Source organism: Nothobranchius furzeri, chromosome 1, assembly GCF_043380555.1.
Source record: "Nothobranchius furzeri strain GRZ-AD chromosome 1, NfurGRZ-RIMD1, whole genome shotgun sequence".
NCBI lineage: Eukaryota > Metazoa > Chordata > Actinopteri > Cyprinodontiformes > Nothobranchiidae > Nothobranchius > Nothobranchius furzeri.
In genome coordinates this window covers 96,553,449-96,576,659 of record NC_091741.1, presented here as the reverse complement: position 1 = coordinate 96,576,659, position 23,211 = coordinate 96,553,449, and the positions used below count along the sequence as shown (strand labels likewise).

Below are 23,211 nucleotides of genomic sequence, written 5' to 3'. Positions count from 1 at the left end.
AACACTTCTATGGAATAGGCCATACAGTAGAGATGATTAGTTATTCAACAGCAACAACAAAGAATATTATTGGGGCCACCCTTAAGGTGGAGCCTTTTGTATGTATAAATAATGGATACCCAGATAAGTCACCAGGCGATTGAAGACGGGAGAAGCCCGATCACTCAGGATCACACCTGACCGCCCCACCGGCTCACCTGGGTCCCTCTGATGAACTTCTCTGCCAGATTAAAAGAACTGAGTCACATTCGGGCCAGAACATCTCATCTGAAGAGCGTGAGTGTGACTTTCTCATTTCCTCCTCCACACGTGTAACAGAAAACCTGTGGTGATCCATCAGTAACAGGCAGGGTTTAAGAATACACTGTATATATGCTCTGCTGTTATGATTTTAAACACAATACTTAAAATACAGTACTAGGATTAAGTCAAGTAATTTAAAATATTACTAATCATAATTCCAAACAAGTATTTAGTGTTTATGTGATTAAATACAATTACAACACTGGTGACAAAGTAGGTCCGTTTTGGTAGAGACATCCAGAAGAGCCCAGAACTAAGAGGCTGGCCCTTGCGGGAATATACGGAGGGCCAGACCCAAAACCGAGCTAGCTAACTACTCGTTACACAATGTCACCACAATTATTCCACACATGGACTCCTGATGGATATCTTTATTACTGTTATTTAAAACATATTTATCTTTATTCATTACTTAATTCTTTGAATTGTAACCATATTTGAGTACAAATGAGCTTATTAGCTGTCAATATGTTCTAGGCCCCATCATTGAATTTCGACGCGTTAAATTTAATGAATACAAAACTATTTGGGTGATAATAATTGGATCCATTTATGATTATTAGCTTTTTTTCTAAAGCACATAGACCGGGGGTGTGCAAAACTTTCAAGCTGAAGGCCAAAAAATATATATTTCTTTGAGAATATTTTTCTGACACACCTCATAACAGTAAAAATCTGAACATTAAAAAGTTAAAAATCCTTAGAGGACCACAAATGGCCCCGGGATCCCCCTTTATCTTATGAACACGCCTGATGCAGATGGGAGGGGCACCATTGGAGGATTCTCTGTGCTTTTTCCATAACGTCGTATTATAATTGTATTGATGAGAAACAGTGCATTGTGATGTAAAACACGTTTAAGGCCGAGTGTGGCTGGGATGTTCAACTCCAGAGTTTATTTTAGACTGCCATAACTTGTTATACGAGCCGGAACTACTTTCGTAAAGGGTGGAGTGATACAGATGATGGTCGGAGGTCTTACTTTAGTTTTTAGTTAATTTAAGCAGATGTTAACCTTAGTTTTACTCATGTGTATAAAGGTAAACAACGTAAAAGCTAACTTGTTTTGTCTTTAAGCGATCCTCTGCAGTTTAGGAGTATTAACCAAGAGAATTACCGTAGCGACCCCTCCTCGTTTCTCGGAAACATGTTGATGTTGTTTGTGACAGTCTTCGGGCTTTCATGGGGTGAGTAGAACTATTTAATTACGCCAAAGTACCGCGATATATTGAATGTTTTATTACAGCTTTCTTTTTAGTCTCGACGTCTGAACAGTTCATAGGGCTGAGTGGTTGTTATTTTACCAAGTCTTCAACCGCTTAGAGACTTGTGTCCTCTTCAGTCGGGGACATTGTGTCTCCTACTGCAGACACCAACAGACTAAACAGGTTTTATCATTGGTCTACATCAGAAATCAAAGTAAAAGTGCTTAAGTGGAATTCATGAATGTTTAAATAAAGCATTATGTTGCTGGGTTGTCATACACATATACACGTGTGTGTGTGTGTGTGTGTGTGTGTGTGTGTGTGTGTGTGTGTGTAAGGGGGGGGGGGCAGGGGTGCTGCCAGGGATTTTGGGCCCCAATGAAATGAAATCATACATAACAAATTATGAACCACTGCACTTCCGCTTTTATCCGAGTCCTCCATTTTGTTATTTCTTCCTTTACTGAACATGTAAATCAATAGAAAAATTAAAGTATTCAAAAAGAAACCCATACATATGTATATGCATATATGTATGTAGAACATGTTCAATAGGAAGGGAAAGAAGCTCTGGTAGCTTATATAATCCCCCCGCGAATCAAATTTCAAGGAAGATAAAAACAAAAAAATTATTTTCCCTGCACTGAGTGTCATAGCCATTTTCTTATAACAATTTTTATCCTTAATCACACAAACAAAATTTACATTTTCTGAGAGGGTGCTCGCTGCAGAACCCAAAAGGCGGAGCTGCACCATAAGGTGGAGCCTGCACCAGAGTCAGCCCCGCCCACTCACGCAAACAGCCCAGCCCACTGACTTCTTCTGTTTTTTTTTATTTTATTTTATTGCAAACTAACCTGACCCACATGAATTACGGCTGTTACTAGTTTACAAATGTTAATGCTATGTTCTATGCTCCAATTAAGCAAGATAAATATAACTTGCTACATGACAAAGACTGAATATGTCCCAAAATGAAAAGGTTTCTTTTAGCAAATATGTCCATAGCCGCTCCAACAAAACCAGGCTAGAAGAGCATTTAAGGTCAGATATTTGGTGGGATCTGGTAGTCTAGTGGCAACATCGTCTCACTTAAATTTTGCTTTCCCCTCAGCTGATGTTGGTTCGACTCTCGGTGGGGTCGGCAGCTATCTATTTAGCCAGCTGAAACGTTTAATTTGTTTATATTTTAGTTGTAATGTTTATTTTCTGCAAAATATTTATGTCTCTAAAAGTTCTTTGAATTTGGTCGTTCCTAAACAGCATTTTAGTTGAAACTCTGCTCACAAATGGACTCACACTGGCTAAATAAACAAATAAATAGAAAAACAAACACATTAGTCATTATATTTTAAACGGTATACCAATAAATGGTTAAAACATAGTACTGGCAAGTGTAGCTAAAAAAGAAGAAAAAAGTTTGTGCCGTTACCGGGAGGCGAACCTACGCAAAATTACATGCTAAGCTGAGTGCACAACCACTTCACCAATACATCTGATAAGAAGGTAGTGGCGTCACATGTAATTGTGTCATCCAGTGTGTTTTTGTAGATGGGATGTATGATTTTTCGGCGGTGTCTCAGTAGAAGTAATTTCAGAAATCATTTGTCAGAAAATTCACAGAATATCCAGATTTGAGAACCAAGACCAGACCCGCTTTGGAGGAGAGGAACAAATTGAAGCTGAGATGGGAGGAAAATGTGTGAATGAGGCCAAAAATGGCTTTGGCGTGTTTCTTATGAGGAAATGACAATATAACATAATAAAAAGTTCCAAAAGTTAGATTTTTAATTATATGGAACCTTTACAAAAACGGTTCAGTTAACCTCTCAACTCAGTCCTCAATCTTGCATTATAGATGATACTAGCTATAACACCTTCTTTGGTTCCAGAATGCTATTAAGTCTGACAACTGGAAGAAATTGGACTGACTCTTGATGGAATGGGCGGGGCTGACTCAGGAATGGGCGGGGCTGACTCTGGTGTAGCTCCACCTTCTGGTGCAGCTCCGCCTTTGTGGTTCTGCAGCGAGCACCACTTGCATTTTCTTAACTCACTGATGCGCCTGCAGCCTCTCCGAGTTCCTGCTTCTCTAAACATTAAAATAATTATTTCATTTTCTGTTCCTCACTTCTGATTACCTTCAATGGTGTCTGTTTGTTGCAACCACCAGGTACAAAAACTAACTTGTTTTTATTTGACTATTTTTCTGTCCTGTCTGTTTATTATCTTCCTGCATCTCCTCTCAATCCTAAAGAAAAACTGCTACCTGGGTTCATATATATTCACCTTATGAGTTACCTTTGAACTGCAGTTCTAAAAGATCTACCGACCGCAAAAACAGCGGAGTGCTTGCCGGCCGCACCAGTGAGGTGTGTCGCTGGAGGACAAAACTCCTCTCCACAGCAGCAAAACACATCAAGCACAAATAAAAGACAGAAAACATAAAAGGAAATGAGCCGACATGAACGATCGCATGTTAAATTTGTTTTTGAGGTGGCAACACCTGATTTGATAATGTTACTGTGGCCGTGCTCAGGACGCAGATGTCTGTAGCACGTCAACGATCAGAGCTTTGCATGCGCAAGCTGGTTAAGGTTAGGATGGCGGTGAGGGGAAGGTTAAATTGCAAGAGGGTAAACGTCACAATTTGGTCAAATGTCCGTTTTACCCCGGGCGTCAGATACCGACTGTACTGTTGCCTACGCTACGTCCTCTGTTGTCCTTGCGAACAATTGCTTTTGCAACACCCCCCATGCAAACGGAGAAGTCTGAATGCAAAATGCTTCTGTCAATGCTTCTGCGTCTCTCCCTTGGGGAGCAGACGCAGAAGCATAAACAAGGCTCAACGTTCAACCTTATGCTCACACTATTGTTTTAGCCTGTTTTAGGGTTAGAGGGGGTGGATTAAATCATTATTGCCTGATTCCTGCATGTTTTCATACTTGAACATGGCAGATTTGATTAAAATGAGGGATTTGCATTTCCTGCAAAACCAAATAAGACTTAATAGATCATTCAGGACATAGAATCAGGTGTGTCTGAGCAGGAACATATTGAAAACATGTAGCCATGTGGCAGCCCTCCGTTAGCACTTCACAACTTTTTGTTTGTGCTGTGAGAGGCGTGGCTTTCCTTCCTGGAGGGGAGAGAGAGCAAGCACAGGAGCTACAGCCTTTCATATTTCAAAATCTCATCAGAAAATACTTGAAATGCGTGAAGCAGCTCGCAAAAATGCAGCCATGGCTGCAGATACTTGTTCATCGCTTTTGACTATTATTTCCTTTGTCATGTTTTTCAGGTTTCTCCTCTGGTAACTTGCTTTCAGCAACAGCTTGCTATGGCAAGAGTGTTGAGCTTCCATCTTATCCCTTCACAACTATTAAAGGTCCATTGTATTTTATCCCAAGCGATCGTAGCCTCGGAAGGATGGTGATGGATGAAGGAAAGGTGAGGAGTTTCTTATAGGTATGTGTTAGTCGCTCTTAGAACCAGCTCTTTGAAGGAGCCTGCTCCTTCTCGGAGACACAGACTGTACCTGCATATTGCTTTTTTGCCATAGTGTTTGAGTTGCTCTTCTCCTACCAATTATAAAGAAATTTAAAGTGCTGTATTTATTCCTGGACAAAGCACACTCACCCTCACCTCCACAGTCCAGTATGGTAGCATATATACAGTGGGATGCAAAAGTTTTGGCTGCCTTGATCTTCCTGATTTTCCTTTATAAATCGTTGGTTGTTATGATGAAAAAATTTAGTTAAATAGGTCATATTGGAGACACACACAGTGATGTTTGAGAAGTGAAATGAAGTTTATAGGATTTACAGAAAGTGTGCAACAACTGTTTGAACAAAATTAGGCAGGTGAAAAGCAGAGGTGTTGTCCCAGCCACATTCCCAGAGGCAGGTGAATGGGCTTCAAGTTGCTATTCATTTTTTCCACCTCTAGTTGGTGCCTTCTGAGGCCTAGTCCACACGTAGCCGGGTTTTTTTTTAAACGAATATCCGCCCCTCCAAAAACTTGCATCCACACCACCTCGTTCTAAAAAAACTCTGTCCACACGTACCCGGATAAATACGTTGTTAAGGACAAGCCAGACCTGTAGGCAGCAGTACTTCCCCCGTTGTTAACCTCATCCTTCGTCTGTGGTCTTCCGCAAGGAGCAGTAATTCCGCTTGCAAAAACAAACAAGCAAAAAGCGCTTGGACAATTGATAAAGTGAGCGCAGCTCTGAAGGCATCCATGCTGTCGGCTAGTGTAAACACAGGTCGCACACATGATGTCAGCATTTTTTTTGTCGCGGAAAGTGACGTTGCGGACCTTAAAACTCCGGTTTTGTCTGTCCACACGCAGACACCCAAAACAGAGAAAACGCAGATCTTCACTTTGGCCGGAGTCTTTAAAAAGATCCGTTTTCGTGTGAATAAACTCCGTTTTCGTGTGGATGACAGACCAAAACGTATAAAAATATCTACGTTTTGGCAGATCCCCGCCTACGTGTGGACAGGGCCTGAGAAAAAAAAAACTTTGTATTTCTGTTTTAAAGGCACACTTGTCAGTTTTCAATTCAATTCAAGTTTATTTATATAGCGCCAAATCTCGACAAGAGTCGTCTCAAGGCGCTTCACACAGTAAACATTCCAGTACAGGTCAGTTCATTAAGCCAGTCAGAAAAATTTTTCCTATATAAGGAACCCAGAAAATTGCATCAAGTCACTGACTGGTGTCAGAGTCTTTACAGCAATCCTCATACTGTCACAAACTCCTCCAGCTGACTGCATTCCATTCATTCCTGCCACTAACGTGGCGACTGACGTCATCACGCCGACACTACTTAAGGAAGTGCTGGCGTTTCATTCATTGCTCAGTCATCGTTCTCACCAGACTTTGCATCGAGTCTCCAGGCTTACCAGCCCTCTAAACCCTCAAGCTACACCTACAGGAAATAACCACGCCGGTTATCTCCGTCTCTCCGCGTCTGGGCAACAGAACTCTCAGTCACGCTTCAGATCTGCCAACGAACCTGACAGGATGACTGAGCCCAAAGTTGACCCAGCGGAGTTCGCGCGTCTGCGTGCTGAAGTGGCTCAACAGCGCGCAACCTTGGATCAGCATACGGCAGAAATGAACCAGCTCCGTGCCATAGCTGATCGCCAAGCAACTAAGATCGAGTCACTCACCGAGCTAGTACTCCAGCTGACCACCGCTCTGCAACGTCAGACCGCAGCTGTTCCTGACAGGATGGAACCACGCCTCAGCCTTCCAGAGAAGTGGGACGGAACCAGGGGATCCCCGGAGGGCATGTTGGCGACCCTGGCCATGACTTTCGAGTGCCAACCGGCACGTTACCCCACATCCTGCTCTCGTGTCGCCCTGCTGACCTCACTGCTGACAGGTCGAGCCGGTGAATGGGCGGCGGCACTTTACAATCAGAAATCTCCTGCCTGCAATGACTATGAGGCTTTTGTAAAGGAGATGAAAAAGACTTTTGTGCACCCCAGCAGCAAAGTCTCGGACGAGACGCGGCTGCTTCAGCTTCGCCAGGGCTCCCAGACGGCGGCTCAGTACACCTCTCGCTTCCGGACGACAGCAGCTCGGTTGAGGTGGGATGACGCCGCCCTAAAGGCCGTTTACCTGGAGGGACTGTCACCGAGAATCCGGGAGGGCATGATCGGGCACGAGGTCCCAACCTCCCTGGACCTGGCAGTGGATCTGGCTCTCCAACTGGACCGCTGCATCGTGAACCGGCCGAGCACCATGTCAGCCCCCGTACACACCAGGACGTCACCCCGCCGGCCGGCTCACCAACTGACGGAGGAGCCGATGCAGCTGGGACATCTTCCCCCTGAGGAACGGGCACGGCGCTACCAGGAGGGAAGATGCGCTTACTGTGGGGATTTGGGTCACCACCGTGGCACGTGCCCAAAACGACCGGGAAAAGGTCCCTCCGGGTCGGAGTAGGAGCTGTCCCGCCCGGAGTCTCCACCTTTCCGGCTCCACACCGAACCACTCTCCCGGTCTCCCTCCACCTGGACCAAGGCCCGACCAGACTGGAGGCACTTTTAGACACTGGGGCTGCGGAGTGTTTTATCGATCACGGACTGGTTACTCGGCTCAAGATACCCCTCACCGCCCTCGACCGACCCATTCCCGTGACCTCTGTGGACGGCCGGCCCATCATGCCGTACCCTCTCACCCACCGAACTCAGGGTCTCCACATGACTATTGACCAACACCGGGAGACCCTCCACTTCCTGGTCATCCAGGCTCCGGCTACGCCACTCATCCTGGGTCATTCCTGGTTCTGCCGCCATGAGCCTCACATCTCCTGGTCCACCAGTAAAGTCCTGGCCTGGGGCACGGGTTGCCATAACCACCGGGACTCCCCTGCACCTCGGACCAGAGCAGCCACTCCCACAGACGTAGACCTGACGCTCGTCCCTCCTCAATACCACGACCTCGCTCAGGTCTTCGCTAAAGAACCCACTACCAGGTTACCTCCTCACCGACCCTACGACCTGGAGATCAGGCTCCAGCCCGGCACCACCCCCCCTCGGGGTCGCCTGTTCTCCTTCTCTCCGGCGGAAACCCGGGCTATGGACAATTATATAACTGATGCCCTGCAGAAGGGATTCATCCGACCCTCAACATCCCCCGGGGCCGCAGGGTTTTTCTTTGTTAAGAAGAAGGAGGGGGATCTCCGGCCCTGCATAGACTATCGAGGGTTAAATAAAATAACGATCAGGGACCGTCACCCTCTCCCTCTCATGGGCACCGCTCTGGACGCCATCACACAAGCCGCAGTGTTCACTAAACTGGATCTGCGCAGCGCCTATAACCTCATCCGTATTAAGGAAGGTGAGGAGTGGAAGACCGCTTTTATCACGCCCACTGGCCACTATGAATATTTGGTGATGCCTTTTGGACTCTGCAACAGCCCCGCCGTCTTCCAGCGGTTCATTACAGATGTGCTGAGAGACATGTTGGGCCGCTGGGTCTTTGTCTATCTAGATGACATCCTCATCTACTCCTGCACGGCCGAAGAGCACATCCGTCATGTTCGAGCGGTTCTGTTCCGCCTCCTGGACCATGGACTTTACTGCAAACTGGAGAAGTGTGCGTTTCACCAGGAGTCCACCTCCTTCCTGGGTTTTACCATCTCCTCCCAGGGCCTGAAGATGGACCCCCCAGAAGGTTCAGGCCGTAGCTCAGTGGCCTCTACCCACGACCCTGAAGCAGCTGCAAAGCTTCCTGGGTTTCTCGAACTTTTACCGGAGGTTTATACGCAACTTCAGCTCCCTCGCAGCACCACTGACCTCACTCACCAAAACCACCAATCAGCCTCGCCCTTTTCGCCTTACTCCAGAGGCTGTCCGTGCTTTCCATGAGCTGGTCGGACGTTTCACTAAGGAACCCATCCTCCTCCACCCGGACCAGACCCGGCCCTTCGTCGTGGAGGTGGACGCCTCAGATGTGGGAGCGGGGGCCGTTCTCTCGCAACGGGGTCCAGACTCTAAGCTCCACCCATGTGCCTACTTCTCCAGGAAGTTTTCCCCCACACAGCAGAACTACGGGGTCGGCGACAGAGAGCTGCTGGCAATAAAATGGGCGCTGGAGGAATGGAGGCAGTGGCTCCTGGGGACCACCGATCCCTTTCTGATCTGGACCGACCACCAGAATCTCATTCATCTACAGACTGCCCGCCAGCTCAACCCACGTCAGGCTCGGTGGGCCCTCTTTTTCGAGCCGTACCACTTCCATATCGCCTACCGGCCCGGCTCCAAGAACCTCAAGGCGGACGCCCTCTCTCGGCGTTTCGCACCAGATGCCGCCCCCCCCGGAGCCTCGGACCATTCTGCCGACTCAACGCTTCCTGGCCTCCCTCGAATGGCCGTTGGAGCAGTCCATACAGGCGGCACTTCCTGGCGATCCAGCGCCGCCGGAGACCCCACCGAACCGTCTCTACGTTCCCGCCTCCTGCCGGCAAGAGGCGCTCACGTGGGGGCATTGTTCGCGGCTCGCGGGACATCAAGGACAAGCCTGTACCCTCCAGTTCCTCAGTCGGGCTCTCTGGTGGCCGTCCATGAGGAAGGACGTCTGCGAGTTTACAGCTGCATGTGATGTGTGTGCTCGCTCCAAGTCCTCCAACCGACCCGGCGCTGGAGAGTTGCAGCCTCTCCCTGTGCCCAAACGGCCGTGGTCACACATCGGGCTGGACTTTGTCATGGGACTGCCGGCGGTCGACCACCTGGACACTATAATGACTATCACGGACCGTTTCTCCAAGGCCGTGCACTTAGTGGCCCTGGCCGGCCCCCCCACTGCCAAGAGAACGGCCGAACTGCTACTGGAACAGGTGGTGCGGCTCCATGGTTTCCCTCAGGACGTGGTTTCCGACCGAGGACCCCAGTTCGTCTCACGCTTCTGGAAGGCGTTCTGTCGCCTGGTCGGTGCTTCCACCAGTCTGTCCTCTGGATACCACCCGCAGACAAACGGTCAGACAGAGAGAGCTAACCAGCAGCTTGGACGCTACCTGCGCTGCTTCGCTTCGTCCCAGCCGACCACCTGGCCCCGCTTCCTCCTGTGGGCGGAGCTGTCACACAACCTCCAGACCTCCTCTGCCACGAGTCTGTCTCCCTTTGAGACCTGTTACGGTTATCAGCCTCCTCTGTTTGATCATCAGGTGCCCGAGGTGGAGGTCCCTGATGCCCAGACGCTGGTCCGCCGCTGTCGGCTCGCCTGGATCCGGGCCCGTGCGGCCATCACCCAGGCCAACACGGAGTATGCCCGTCAGCATCGCCGCCGCCACCGGCCTGGCCCCGTCTTCCGGTCTGGCGACCAGGTGTGGCTCTCCTCCGCTAACCTGAGGATGCCGGCTGGCTCCCGGAAGCTCACTCCTCGCTTCCTGGGTCCGTTCCCTGTCCTCAAGGTCATCAATCCAGTCACCTGCCGTCTACGCCTCCCGGCTACTCTCCGGATCCACCCGGTCTTTCACGTCTCCCAGCTTAAGCCGGTGATCTCCTCTCCTCTCCACCCTCCACCGGTCCGGGTGCCTCCGCCCCGCGGTGTTGAGGCGGATCGCACCTACACGGTCCGCAGGATACTGGACGCCCGCCGCCGGGGACGAGGTTGGCAGTACCTCGTGGACTGGGAGGGGTACGGGCCTGAGGAACGCTCTTGGGAGCCCACGAGCTCGTTTGTCGATCCTGCCCTGCTAACAGACTTCTGGGCCCGCCGTCCTGGGACTTCGGGTGCCGTCCCTAGAGAGGGGGGGGGGGGGGGGGGGTCCTGTCACGAACTCCTCCAGCTGACTGCATTCCATTCATTCCTGCCACTAACGTGGCGACTGACGTCATCACGCCGACACTACTTAAGGAAGTGCCGGCGTTTCATTCATTGCTCAGTCATCGTTCTCACCAGACTTTGCATCGAGTCTCCAGGCTTACCAGCCCTCTAAACCCTCAAGCTACACCTACAGGAAATAACCACGCCGGTTATCTCCGTCTCTCCGCGTCTGGGCAACAGAACTCAGTCACGCTTCAGATCTGCCAACGAACCTGACACATACTAAGCAAGCATTTAGCGACAGTGGAGAGAAAAACTCTCTTTTAACTGGAAGAAACCTCCAGAGGATCCTGACTCAGTATAAGCAGCCATCCTCCACGACTCACTGGGGATGGAGAAGAACAGAGCAGACACACGCATACACCAACACCAGCCCACACACACACACACACACACACACACACACACACACACACACACACACACACACACACACACACACACGAGCAGTGGTCCTCAATAGGCCCCCTCTTTGTGCCCCCCCCCCCCCACACACACACACACACACACACACTGGTGAACAGGGGGTGTGCTGTCACAAAAGCTGTTTTTATAGGACCATAGCATTTGCAAAACGGGATTTGCCGCGGCACCCTAGGGAGGATTTTGGCATTTATAATAGCAAAGCTGAAGCTAGAATAAGCCGCCATCAGGCACCTCTCAAACCAAGACGGGATAAAGGGAGATCACTGCCCCCCCCCCCCCCCACACACACACACACACACATGTGACGTAAAGGGTCCCACATTCAGCGTCAGACGGAAGACACGTCAGGCTGATGGAATTTCTTTTTCAGGACCTATAGCTTAGATGTTACCTGCTTTTTGTCCCGCTTGACGCCCCGCTCAGCCAGTGTTTTCACCACTCTGTCGAACAGCTAGCTGGCTGTCTCTCACCGTCCCCGTAAAAAGGCGACTAATGTTTTCATCCGCTCGCACGGCCAAAAGCTCCATGGTTTCCGCGTCCGTCCAGTTGTAGGTGGTTGAAAGATACTAGTGAGAGGCCATGTTTATCTGTGTTTATATCCCTTCCGGCCGGCACTCGGCGCGCAGTATACGTCACTAATGCGACCACCCACTTTTGCGGGGGTGCCTCCCACAGTTGCTCCAAAGGGGTTAGCGGGGCTGACACGTGTTTAGTCATCAGAGGCGAGGGACTCATGCGGCAATATTACTACCAAGCGAGGCGGAATGAATGCCGCAAAGTTCGCTCAACGCCATGCCGGCATGGCGCATTTATAGACATACCATTGCGGTAATATTACGCCGATTTGCCGGCATGGTGTGTCTTATAAAAGCACCTATAGAAGGCTGGTGTAATGAATCGCCAGCAGCGTTAAGCACAGGATGTGATCACTACCACCTAACAAACATATTTAGATTCCTCTCTGTAGAAGCCTTAGAAGCCTCCCATTTGGCATACCCCAAGGATCTATTTTAGGGCCTACACTTTTCTCCCTATATATGCTGCCGCTTGGAAATGTCATTAAAAGACATAGCCTGTCTTTCCATTGTTATGCTGATGACGTTCAAATTTATCTTCCAGTAAAGTCCGGACATTGTGCTACAACAACTTCTTTACTACACTGCATGTATGACATGGAGCTTTGGTTGTCAGAAAACTTCTTACACCTCAACAATGACCAAACTGAGTGTATTCTTTTTTTCTCGCCAAACATGCAAAATGTCACACTGTCAGATTATTATTATTATTACAGCTGAGACAGTCCCTTGTGTGTGTGTGTGTGTGTGTGGCCCGGAGGACATAGGACAGGAGAACGCGCAGCTAATTAATTAAATAATTCGGTTCTTTCTCTTCAGCACAGCCGACAAAGGTTTAAGATGGGTCAGTCCTCCTGCATGCTCAGATAATTCCCTTCCCTTGCATGAAAAATTGTTCCAAAATGAAAGTTGAACCCACATTTTTTTTTTACCTGTGAATTCATTGCCGTTCGGCGAGTCTCAAATAAAAATTTGGGCATCTTACTGTAAAAAAATATATCATTAATGTAAAAAAGAAACTCTAAAAAACCATGTTCACATCCAGAATTGAACCCGGGTCTTTGACACGAAAGCCAGACATCTTACTAGGCGAGCTAAACCACCAATGACGTCATTTTATATCTGTAACATTTATATTCTTGATGACAGCTGAAACAACGTTCAACGAACGGTTTGGATGGCAATGCCTGAGCGTGAACGCGCATGAAGCAGCCTGCTCGACCCGAGCATCTCTCTTTTTCTGTGATTTTACAGAAAAACAGGCAATCACAGTAAAAATGCCAGGGCTCACTCTACAGGACCAGGGCATTTCAGGAGAATGTATGAAGAAGGAATGTATTATTTCTATACATGTTTTGACTGTCAATCTTCCATAATGCACCTTTAAATGAAATTGAAGTTAAATGTGATGAAAACACACATTTAAAAATAATTTGAACTGAAATGAAAAATGTAAAACCAGAATTATATTTCTACCTTATTCATTTAATCACTTTGTGTTTTTCATTTTCTCATAGAAGTTAAGTCTTGCTTCATCAGTGAATAAATGCAGGTAAAATGATGCTTTGCTGCATTTTATGTCGACAATAATGAACAAGGTTGGAGGTTTATTCTTTTTATCTGTTTCTGGTTGAGCGATGCTCTGATCAGCATGTCTGAGGTTATTAGAGCTCAGACTGGCTGTGCGCACTGGCCAACACGTTCACCAGCCGCATGGAGTTAGAGAAAGAAAAGCTGCACAAAGTTGAGCATTATTAATGAGAGAAACAGCTGTGGATAGATATGTGTTCAAACTAGCTCACTAGAGATGTCCGAGAGTTTGGAATTCTGTGTTCAATAAAATGTAGAGCATTTAAGGCAATTAGAGTTAACGAGCTATTAACGCAGATGCGACTTTACTCTCGCCAGATTATTTACTGAGGATGTCTTTCTTTTTAACATCACAGTCCTGAAACTCAAACTAGATCTGTATAACCGCCGTTACCCCAACTTCTTTACAAGTGCTCCTAAATCCACACACTGCGCCGCTGCAGCATCTAATCCAGAACTGACGTAGCTTGACAAAATTCATGCACAGTCGCGGTTAGACTAAATTGATAATTGATATGATGTCAACCATGTATTACCATGCATTACTTTATTTGAATATTCATTAAGCATAACGCATCCCAGCCCAATGTTTGTTTGTTTTTTAAATCCAGGGCACAGCGGGTGCTGTCATCATCTGGGTAAAGAAATATAATTTTTTTCCGGTTAGCCCCTGTACACGTACCCCTGGTTGGGACTCACTGGCTTAGGAGATAGCAAGAACCACATTGTTTTTTCATACGTTTATCTTTCCATACTGGTTGGTTTTAGCTTCTATTTACCAATACAGTTAGTGATGTTGTCCAAGTTGTATTTATGGTAAGCTAATTATCTTTGTCTATTTTCAGTTCACCAATTCTGAATTTGTTCTGTCAATTAACCAGTTTGTATTTTTCCATTTTCAGCCCAAGGACCCACGCATCACATATCTCCGTTCCAGGTTTCACCTTACAAATTTAACTAAAGAAGATGATGGGTATTTTTCCACCAGACAAGATGGATTGGGGTTTTCCAGGCTGTTCAGATTGGAAATATCAGGTCAGAAGTCTACACCATTAGGTTTCCTTTTACCTCATTAGAATACTTTTAGTCTTGTGCAGTGTGTGTTAACATAAATTCTACTTCCAAAGAAGTTGTAATTTACAGTCATGTAGAAAAAAGTCTTTGCCCCCTTCCTGATTTGTTATTTTTTGCACGTTGCCCCACTTAAATGTTTCAGATCATCAAATAAAACTAAACATTAGTCAAAGGCAACACAAGTAAACACAAAAAGCAGTTTTTAAGTGACGGTTTTAATTATTCAAGACCAAGTTCACTTGTTTTGTCAATTTATTTGCAGTTGTATCTAGCATAAATTAATGCCTAATATCTGAGGGAGAAAAAAAGCTCTGGGATTTCTGTTTCAAGAACTATTAGTGAGCCAGAAGAGTGGGGAGCATGTCACAACATGATTTGGAGTCTTATTTCCTACCACTGACTCTGTTTGCACTGCAATGTTGATGTTTTAACACAAGCCTGAAGTATTTCTGCCATTTTGTGGATTTGCTAATGCTAACAGTTAGCTTCTACTAGCCGAAGCGTGCACTGCTCTCTCCTGGAAGCTAAGTCAACAACAAAATGTCACCCGCTAGTTGTAGTCTTACTTCACTCACATTTCCTCTTTGACAATAGCACCTAAAGGACGCGTCGCCTGGTAGACCAAAGCCTCTTTTAGAAAACAATGCCGCCAATTTGCCACAACACTAAGCCGGCATCAGGGAGCCTAAGGTCGTTTATTAGTGGTCAGACTGTGGCAGTAATGTGGCACAATCATGTCCTTTTAACAAAAGATTACGCAGTGACGGTATAAATGGCGTCTCAGCATTGCCGCAGACTTCCATTTATCTTGGACAAAACTTGTTTTTTATTGCAACCAAAGCTGCGCTTGTTAAGTATAATTTAAAAAATAAATAATCAAAAAGATTTTTTGATGGGCACAACACTGGGTTTATGTTTACATCTACCAGCCACTAGAGAGCACTGTTGCAGTAAAAAGTTTGCTTGGGAAAGTGAAGCTGGGACTGTGTAAAATGGCGGACTCATTAAGTCAAACAGCTGATTCTGAGCCCAGAAGAGGTTCTAACGGCAAATGCAGTTGTAAAATAAATATACTAGTAGAAATGAGACCTTATCCTGTACGATTCGTCACTGGACATGGTGCTGGATGATCACTTCACATATCAGCAGTGAACATACACCCCGACGGCTGGAAAATGTGTTCTGTTGTTGCATTACCACATCCAAACACTAGATGTCACTATAGTGTCTGTGTTCCATATTCAACCTTTAACATATGCACCTGTTTACACAAACACATACACAGCAGACTCACTACTCAGTTGCATGAGCAAACAGAGTTACTGCAGTTGGCTGGAGGGTTTTCGCATCACCTTGTACACTAGTAGACGGAGAACATTTTTTCAAAGAGGTGAGAAACTCTGAGACGTATCATTTCATATTTGCTCGTGAGCGGCAGAGCCAGTTGAAGGCGCTCACGACTCAGCTGGAGTCCAATGCTGTGCAGCCACATAATATGGTACAGGCAACGTTACTTGGGACATCTTACCGCATTTGCAGGTTCAGAGTGCCGGTCCAGTCTGTTGGACTTAGAAAAAAAAATGGAGCCGACATACCTGGCGCTGCAGTCTGATTCCATCGTGTTTTCTGCTTTAGATCATGAACACAGCTGATTTGTTTAATTTTGTTATGAATCGCTTCTGTAGACAATAATGAAGACTGGGGAGAGATTAAGGTGTTAAAAAGACAAACACACAGCGAGGAGATGCGTTTAGGTTTTGGTTCTACTAAATGAACACTAGGGGTGCTAAAAGCAAGCAAAACTGCCAAGTGTGCCTTTAGTCTGAAGAGGGAGGAATAAATACTGTTTTAGGCTGAATTTTTTAATTTTAAACAAGATGCACAAACATGTTAAAATAAGACTACACACAGTGCTATTAGACACTCATTTATACAATTTATCAGCAAAAAAAGGTGTTACTCGCCCTTTAATCAGTTACGAGTCAAGATGTGAGTCCGTGAATGTTAATTTTTAAAGTGACTTAAAATTATCAGGCTTTTCTAATCCGAACTCTACCTAATCTATTTTATGTTGGCGACTAATGCAGGAAATGGGGCAGAAGACTATTTTCAGGTTCAGCCTGCATGTAAAACAGCTCAGAGCTACTCCGTTAAAAAACCTCACTCCTTCTTTTCTTCTGGGGAAGGAGGTGGAGAGAAATCCTCCAGACAATGAAGTGTGAAACTATCTATCTGCATCTTCTCTTTGTCTAAGCGCTGAGTGTGTGTGAGTGTGTATGTGTGTGGGTGGTCTTTTTTGAGGACCTTAAACATTTTAAGTGTGACAAACAAAAATCAGGAATGGGGCAAATACTTCTTCACACCACTGTTGCTGTTATAGAATGTATAGACTAAAGGTGTGTGTAATGTTAGGCTCAACCTGTGTTCTTAATTTTCTATTTTAGATTGTGCTGAAAAGTTTTACCGGGGTTATATGGATACGCTGGTGTATAACATCCCTTCAGTAGCTCATTTCATGGAGTTCACTCCACAGCTAGCCAGTCGGCACAAGCCAATGATCCTGTGGAATCGCACGGCCTTTCAGAGCCATGATGAAAGAAGAGGAACAGTCAAGAGTAATACCTGGAAGATCTCCCAACTCACTCAGGCAGACAACGGCTACTACATCTTTAGGCAAAATGACAGCAAGCTGGAGTCAATAGTACATCTCACAGTAAAAGGTAAAAGCTGTGTGGGAGTTCTCATATAATTTGTACACAGATTTTATAATATTTTAATCTAATTTCTCCACCACAGAAAAAACCCTTGATTATGAACGGAACACAGGGCAAACTCTATTTATCCCGTATCCTACATCTGGTGGACCATGGACGGTCGTATTTAAGCCTGAGATGACAAATATACCTGAGAAAATGCTTAAAGATGGCCAACTGGTCTGGACAAATAACCGGTTCTCTGGGAGAATTAAAGCTCAGGATGATGGTTTGGAAATAGATTTTTTGGAAAGCAAAGATTCTGGCTCCTTTGAATTCAGAGACCTAAAAGGTAACTTGGCCTTGATTGTCGAGGTGGAAGTCAACCAAAGTGAAAGTGAGTAGATTTTTTTTATTATGTTACTAAAGTCACGCGTGACTCCAGCATCTCCCCTAAAACCTCTGTGTTCTTGCAGGCCCCAATCATGCAGTAGTTGCATATGCCGCTATGAGTGTCGGGGCTCTCCTAGCAGGGATTTGCTGTTGCTGCTGTTGTAAAAAATGTTGCTGTAAAAAAGGTTCTGCGCCTCAGACAGAAGCAGCACCTGCTGTGACTTATCATGTAAGTAGTTCTTTAAGTGCACTCTAAAATCAAGAGCTCAGTTCTTTGCTCAGATTAATAATAAGTTATTTTTTAAATCTGATTGGTCACTCTGAGTTTAACATGCAGACTGAACATGAAAATAGTCTTCTATACCTGTTTCCTGCAGTAGCTGCACAGATTTACTTCACACTGAAAGTCAGCATTTATGGAGCCACCCATCTTGACTCGTGACGGGGAAGGCTGTTGTTGGGTTAGCATCCAGGAGAGAGCAGAGCACGTTTCAGCTAGTAGAAGCTAGTCGTTAGCATTAACAACTTGACAAAATAGCGGAACTCCTTCAGGCTTGTGTTATTTTAGAACACAGGTTTCAAACTCCGGTCCTCTCCCACATGTTTTAGGTTTTTTTCAGTTTCAACACACCTGATTTCAATCAGCAGGTGACTAACAGGCTTCTGGAGAGCTCGATGAGCTGCTGCACAGGTGAGTCAACTGTGTTGGAACAGGGAAACAACAACAAATTGCAGGATACTGGTCCTCGAGGACTGGAGTTTGACACCCCTGTTTTAGGAGGTCAAACGTTGCAAAGAAAACAGCGTCAGCGATAGAGTCACATTGCTGTTATCCAATGAGAGGCAAGATGTCCGCATATCAGGAAATAGGAACCTTAATATTGTCGTCTTCAGCTCAACTCTGCTGTGGATCACTGAAACAGGAGTGCCAGAGCTTTTTCCCACAGAGATCATCTATACTAGAGACCACTGCAAATTTATTGGGAAAATGAGTTAACTTGGTCTGTAAACATCATATTAAACAGGACAAGACACCCAGGACTGCGACTTCACCTCCTGTGTATTATCATGTAAGTATATTTTTTATCGGATCCTAATCTGAAGTCTTAAACTCTGTGCATAAATGTTTATTTAACCTTTTTGCTATTTTCACTTCCAGAATGTAAATCCACAAACAGGCCCAGTCTGTCCAGCTGCAACAAATCCTTCAGTTTTCCCTCATCAGCCAGTACGTCACACTGTGCCTATCAAAGCCGCAGCCATAGCATTTGAGTCACTGGCGGGTTTATTACAGAAGTGCTTATTTTTAAAAATGACCAATGGGAATCATTGTATTGAGGTTTCACAGCTCCTTCAAATTATTTTAAGTGAATTTGATGCTACAGCATTTGAAAGAAGAAAAAAGCACCCAAAATAATCCAGCAACGCATCACATAAAAGTGTGGCTACTTTTATTTTTAAACATTTTTGAGAAAACATCCACGAGTGACTCCTGCTCTTCTCGTATTTACCGCCCAGCTCAATGTGTTACGTTAATGCACATCATTGTAAAGTCTCTGAACACGCCATGTAGCAATGAGCGCTTCATCGACCTCAAAGCCCACAGGTGTATGTTGGGGTGGTGGAGAAAGAAAGGGAGCTTGTAGCAGTCAGTAAATACTTGGATATATGGGAGAGGCTTGGTCAGTTAGCCTAACAGATCAGATGAAATGACAACAAAGTTGATCATCGAGCTGTAGCCTAAGGTATCCTGGTGCCAAGAGCACATATGTCTGAACATGGTGCTCATTAAAGCTTCTTTCCAGAGTATTTCTCTTATCCGATGGCACCGTCTAGTGGCTGACAAGCGTATCACACAAAAGTCTGTCTGTTTTTTTAAGGTGGTGACTTCACGTTTCTGTTTATAAATATGCTTCTGTAGCCGACAAACAGAGCTAAAACTCGTTGTTTTACAAGTATTATTCTCATGTCATGTTGTGTTCTCATATATTTATATTTTAAAGACTTTCTTGTTCGTGAAAAGTTCATCAACTCTGCATCAGCCGAGGTATTCCTTAAATTTGAAGCGTCTAAGCGGCAGTCTAACGCTGTTAGTTAGTTCTGGTCGGCACTCAGTTTCCTGTTGCCCGGAGCTCTGCGGGGCAGGGGGTGTGCGTAGCAAAAAAAAAAAAAAAAGATGTTTTGCTTACATCTGCTTACATTTGCTTATCACGGTACATGATCAGATAATAATTTTTACGGATTTCTGAGAAACCATAAATATTTTCTGAAAGGTGAAAACTCCAGAAATCTACTTTAACAAACCACTTATCAATGCCCTATAGAGTCGATCGGTGGTTCTATGCTAATGTCCCTTGTGACATCACAATAAGGGACTTTTTGAAAAGTCTCGTAGAAGTATATGGTTCTTGACATTAAACACTAGCAGAAAACGGATTAAAGGTTTTTATTCACATTTTGAGTTATTATAGAGGCTGCAGAGGCTCACATGGCAGCACTAAAGACATGCAAAAAGTCAGTTTTACATAATATGTACCTTTAAAGACTTCATGGACTGGAGAGCACCAATAACTTTTTTTTCTTATTTCAGTAAAATGTTTACATTTTCCATCTCTGAGCCTTTTGCATTTTTTCTACATTATAGCCATACCAGCCTGTAACCATCTACCCTACTCAGCCTGGCATCAGCGTGTACCCACCTCCGTCGGGACTGAACCCACCTCAGCCTGGCATCAGCGTGAACCCACCTCCGTCTGGACTGAACCCACCTCAGCCTGGCATCAGCGTGTATCCACCTCAGCCTAGCATCAGCTTGCACCCACCTCCGTCTGGACTGAACCCACCTCAGCCTGGCATCAGCGTGTATCCACCTCAGCCTGGCATCGACATTCACCCCCATCAGCCTGGTACCAATGTGAACCCTTTACAACCTGAGGTAAACATGTAAATGCTGCTCTGATAGACATATAAAACATAGGGAACATACATATACCGTAAATCCTCTAAGCCTGTATTTAATGAACTGCCGGGTATCATATTTTGGCCGGTGTCGGCGGAGGTAAATAATGGCCGTTTTTTTATTGTGGCCGGGTGGAATGTGGTAACAAGCAAGTACGGGGGGCGGTTGTGTCATCCGTCTCACTTTTGATTTGCCAGTGACAGACCGCGAGGGTAACTTTAACCGTGCGGAGACGAAGAGGAGGCGAAAATTTGATTTCAAGTTCAAAGAGAACGTGCTGATTATGCTGCAGAACACTCTGGGGAGCAGTAGCAGGGGTTGTATGAACTAGTCACTAGTCGACTTCACCGCTCTATAGTGACTTTTTATGCCTGTCATCGACTAGTCGCTGTCACGTGATAATGACCGGCAAGATGCAGCCCTCAGAAAAGACAGCAGCCTGCTGTCAGCAGGTGACGAGCTCCTGCGCGTCGGGAGGCAATGCGCTGTGCCAGAGCGTCGGTACTGACACCCGCCGTAAAACGGACATTTAACCAAATTGTGACGTTTACCCTCTTGCAATTTAACCTTCCCCTCACCCCCATCCTAACCTTAACCAGCTTGCGCATGCAAAGCTCTGATTGTTGACGCGCTCCAGACATCTGCGTCCTGAGCACGGCCACAGTAACATTATCAAATCAGGTGTCGCCACCTCAAAAACTAATTTAACACGCGATTGTTCATGTCGGCTCATTTCCTTTTATGTTTTCTGTCTTTTATTTGTGCCTGATGCGTTTTGCTGCTGTGGATCGGGGCGCATCACCTGTTTTGTCCTGGGTGACGCATCTAACTGATGTGGCCAGCGAGCACTCCGCTGTTTTTGCGGTCGGTAGATCTTTTAGAACTGCAGCTCAAAGGTAACTCATAAGGTGAATATATGTGAACCCAGGTAGCAGTTTTTCTTTAGGATTGAGAGGAGATGCAGGAAGATAATAAACAGGCAGGACAGAAAAATAGTCAAATAAAAAAAAGTTAGTTTTTGTACCTGGTGGTTGCAACAAACAGACACCATTGAAGGTAATCAAAAGTGAGGAACAAAAAATGAAATAATTATTTTAATGTTTAGAGCAGCAGGAACTCCGAGAGACTGCAGGCGCATCAGTGAGTTTGCGGCCGCTGCGCAGGGGGAGGGGGGAGAGGGCTGAAGCAGAAACTACCGTTGTTAAAAGAAATGTGTTTAACTTTGAAAATGTGGGCGCAATTTTAATTGTCAAAAACTCCAGCGAACCATTAGTTCATTTTTGCTCAAATAGAAATTGAGGCCTGCCTCTAATTCTGGCCCTCCTTCCAATAAAGGCCTGGAGCTTGATGAGCTTGAGTAAAATACAGGCCCGGGCCTGTATTAGAGGATTTACGGTATGACAAATATTTAGTTATTTGGTCTCATTGATATCCAAACACTGATTTTTATTTTCTGTTTTCAGGTTTCTCTTCCAACAGATCAGGGATCTGCAGCGGTTCCTACGTTCAACTTGGAGTTTCTCTCCTCAGATCCTGATACCAGATTTGAGCTGAAAGGACCAAATGTTCCCTCTGCTCCTCCTCTCAGTTCTGAAACTCCGTCTAGTTATGTTTACAATTCAGATAAACTCAACTTTCTTTAAAAGTCTTAGTGCAAAATCGCCAATCTTCAGGTGAAGTTATCTGAATTTAGCACTAAAAATCAGGAAAATTGTGTTTGGCTTATTATTCCCTTGTTGTATTATGTCACTGAGTAATAATTCCTATATTGTTGGAAAGCTCACTTACTGTGTCTGAAATGGTCAGTCCCTTGTGAAGGAAATGGATTTGTGGGTTTAGCAGCAGAGTTGAGTATTTAGGTTGTACCCCTGAAAAACTTGCTAAATCCTTTCTGCCAATCAGCTTATTCTGTTGTTAATGTTGTTAAATGGTGTCATTTCTTTTGAGTTTTATTGTGAAATGTTAAATCACAACATTGGGAAATTGCTGTGGTACTTGGTGCAAAAAGAAAGATAAAAATAAGGTACAAGCAAATGTAGGACGTAAGAATCATGATAATATAAAGTGACACTGATTAGAGACATTGCTACTATTTACAAAACATTTATTGGATTAGACGACTGAAGCCTATAAAACAAGAAATGATGGCAATTAGTCCAGATTCTGTCAACACCAGTTGGATGTGAGGATTGAATGTTGGTATAGGGCACCAGTTTTAGCCTCCGTGAAGATAGTTTATGAGATCCTACAACCAGCAGCAAACCCACACTCCCAACATGATCCAACCCTGTCCTGCAACATGCTCACCCCAACGGAGCAAGCTTCATCCACTCATACTCTACTCTGCTGCGCAATGCAAAAATTCCTTTTCTGTACAACTGTGGCACCATCTCAAAGGACGTGAACAGGCGTTCCAGGACTGTAACATTTGTTAAGAATTAATACAACAAAGTAATAATGGACCAAATACTAATCTCTTCACTATATTTCTGTGCAGAACTTGTCTAGTATTGTGTTTGTAGACTGGATGTAACTACGGGTATCAGTGTAAAAGTTACTGAATATACTCATTATAGAAACCAAAGATATCAATTGTACTGTGTTGAAAATGTTAGTTATACTAAAAGTTATTTTATTTATATCCTTGA

The 23,211-nt window shown here is 45.3% G+C and overlaps 1 protein-coding gene across 2 annotated transcripts; it reads left to right on the top strand.

Moving 5' to 3' along the window:
- The first annotated feature begins 1,258 nt into the window (after nucleotides 1-1,258).
- On the top strand, nucleotides 1,259-22,995 carry wu:fc21g02 (uncharacterized). 2 transcript variants are annotated; one of them, XM_015944144.3, is made up of 10 exons: nucleotides 1,259-1,490; nucleotides 4,810-4,958; nucleotides 14,347-14,479; nucleotides 16,963-17,238; nucleotides 17,315-17,608; nucleotides 17,688-17,833; nucleotides 18,630-18,674; nucleotides 18,764-18,832; nucleotides 20,249-20,539; nucleotides 22,027-22,995. In XM_015944144.3, exons 1-10 carry the CDS (start codon nucleotides 1,451-1,453, stop codon nucleotides 22,204-22,206), a joined length of 1,623 nt encoding a protein of 540 aa, XP_015799630.3. In that variant the 5' UTR covers nucleotides 1,259-1,450; the 3' UTR covers nucleotides 22,207-22,995. The 2 variants fall into 2 exon arrangements, with proteins under 2 accessions (XP_015799630.3, XP_054594970.2); XM_054738995.2 differs by lacking the exons at nucleotides 1,259-1,490; nucleotides 4,810-4,958 and adding an exon at nucleotides 13,386-13,406.
- The last annotated feature ends 216 nt before the right edge of the window (nucleotides 22,996-23,211 follow it).

Coding starts and splice junctions, on each gene's coding strand:
- wu:fc21g02 (XM_015944144.3), top strand. CDS start 1,451: ATGTTGATGTTGTTTGTGACAGTCTTCGGGCTTTCATGGG. Junction 17,834..18,629: donor CACCTGCTGTGACTTATCAT/GTAAGTAGTTCT, acceptor CATATTAAACAG/GACAAGACACCCAGGACTGC. Junction 18,833..20,248: donor CAGTTTTCCCTCATCAGCCA/GTACGTCACACT, acceptor TCTACATTATAG/CCATACCAGCCTGTAACCAT.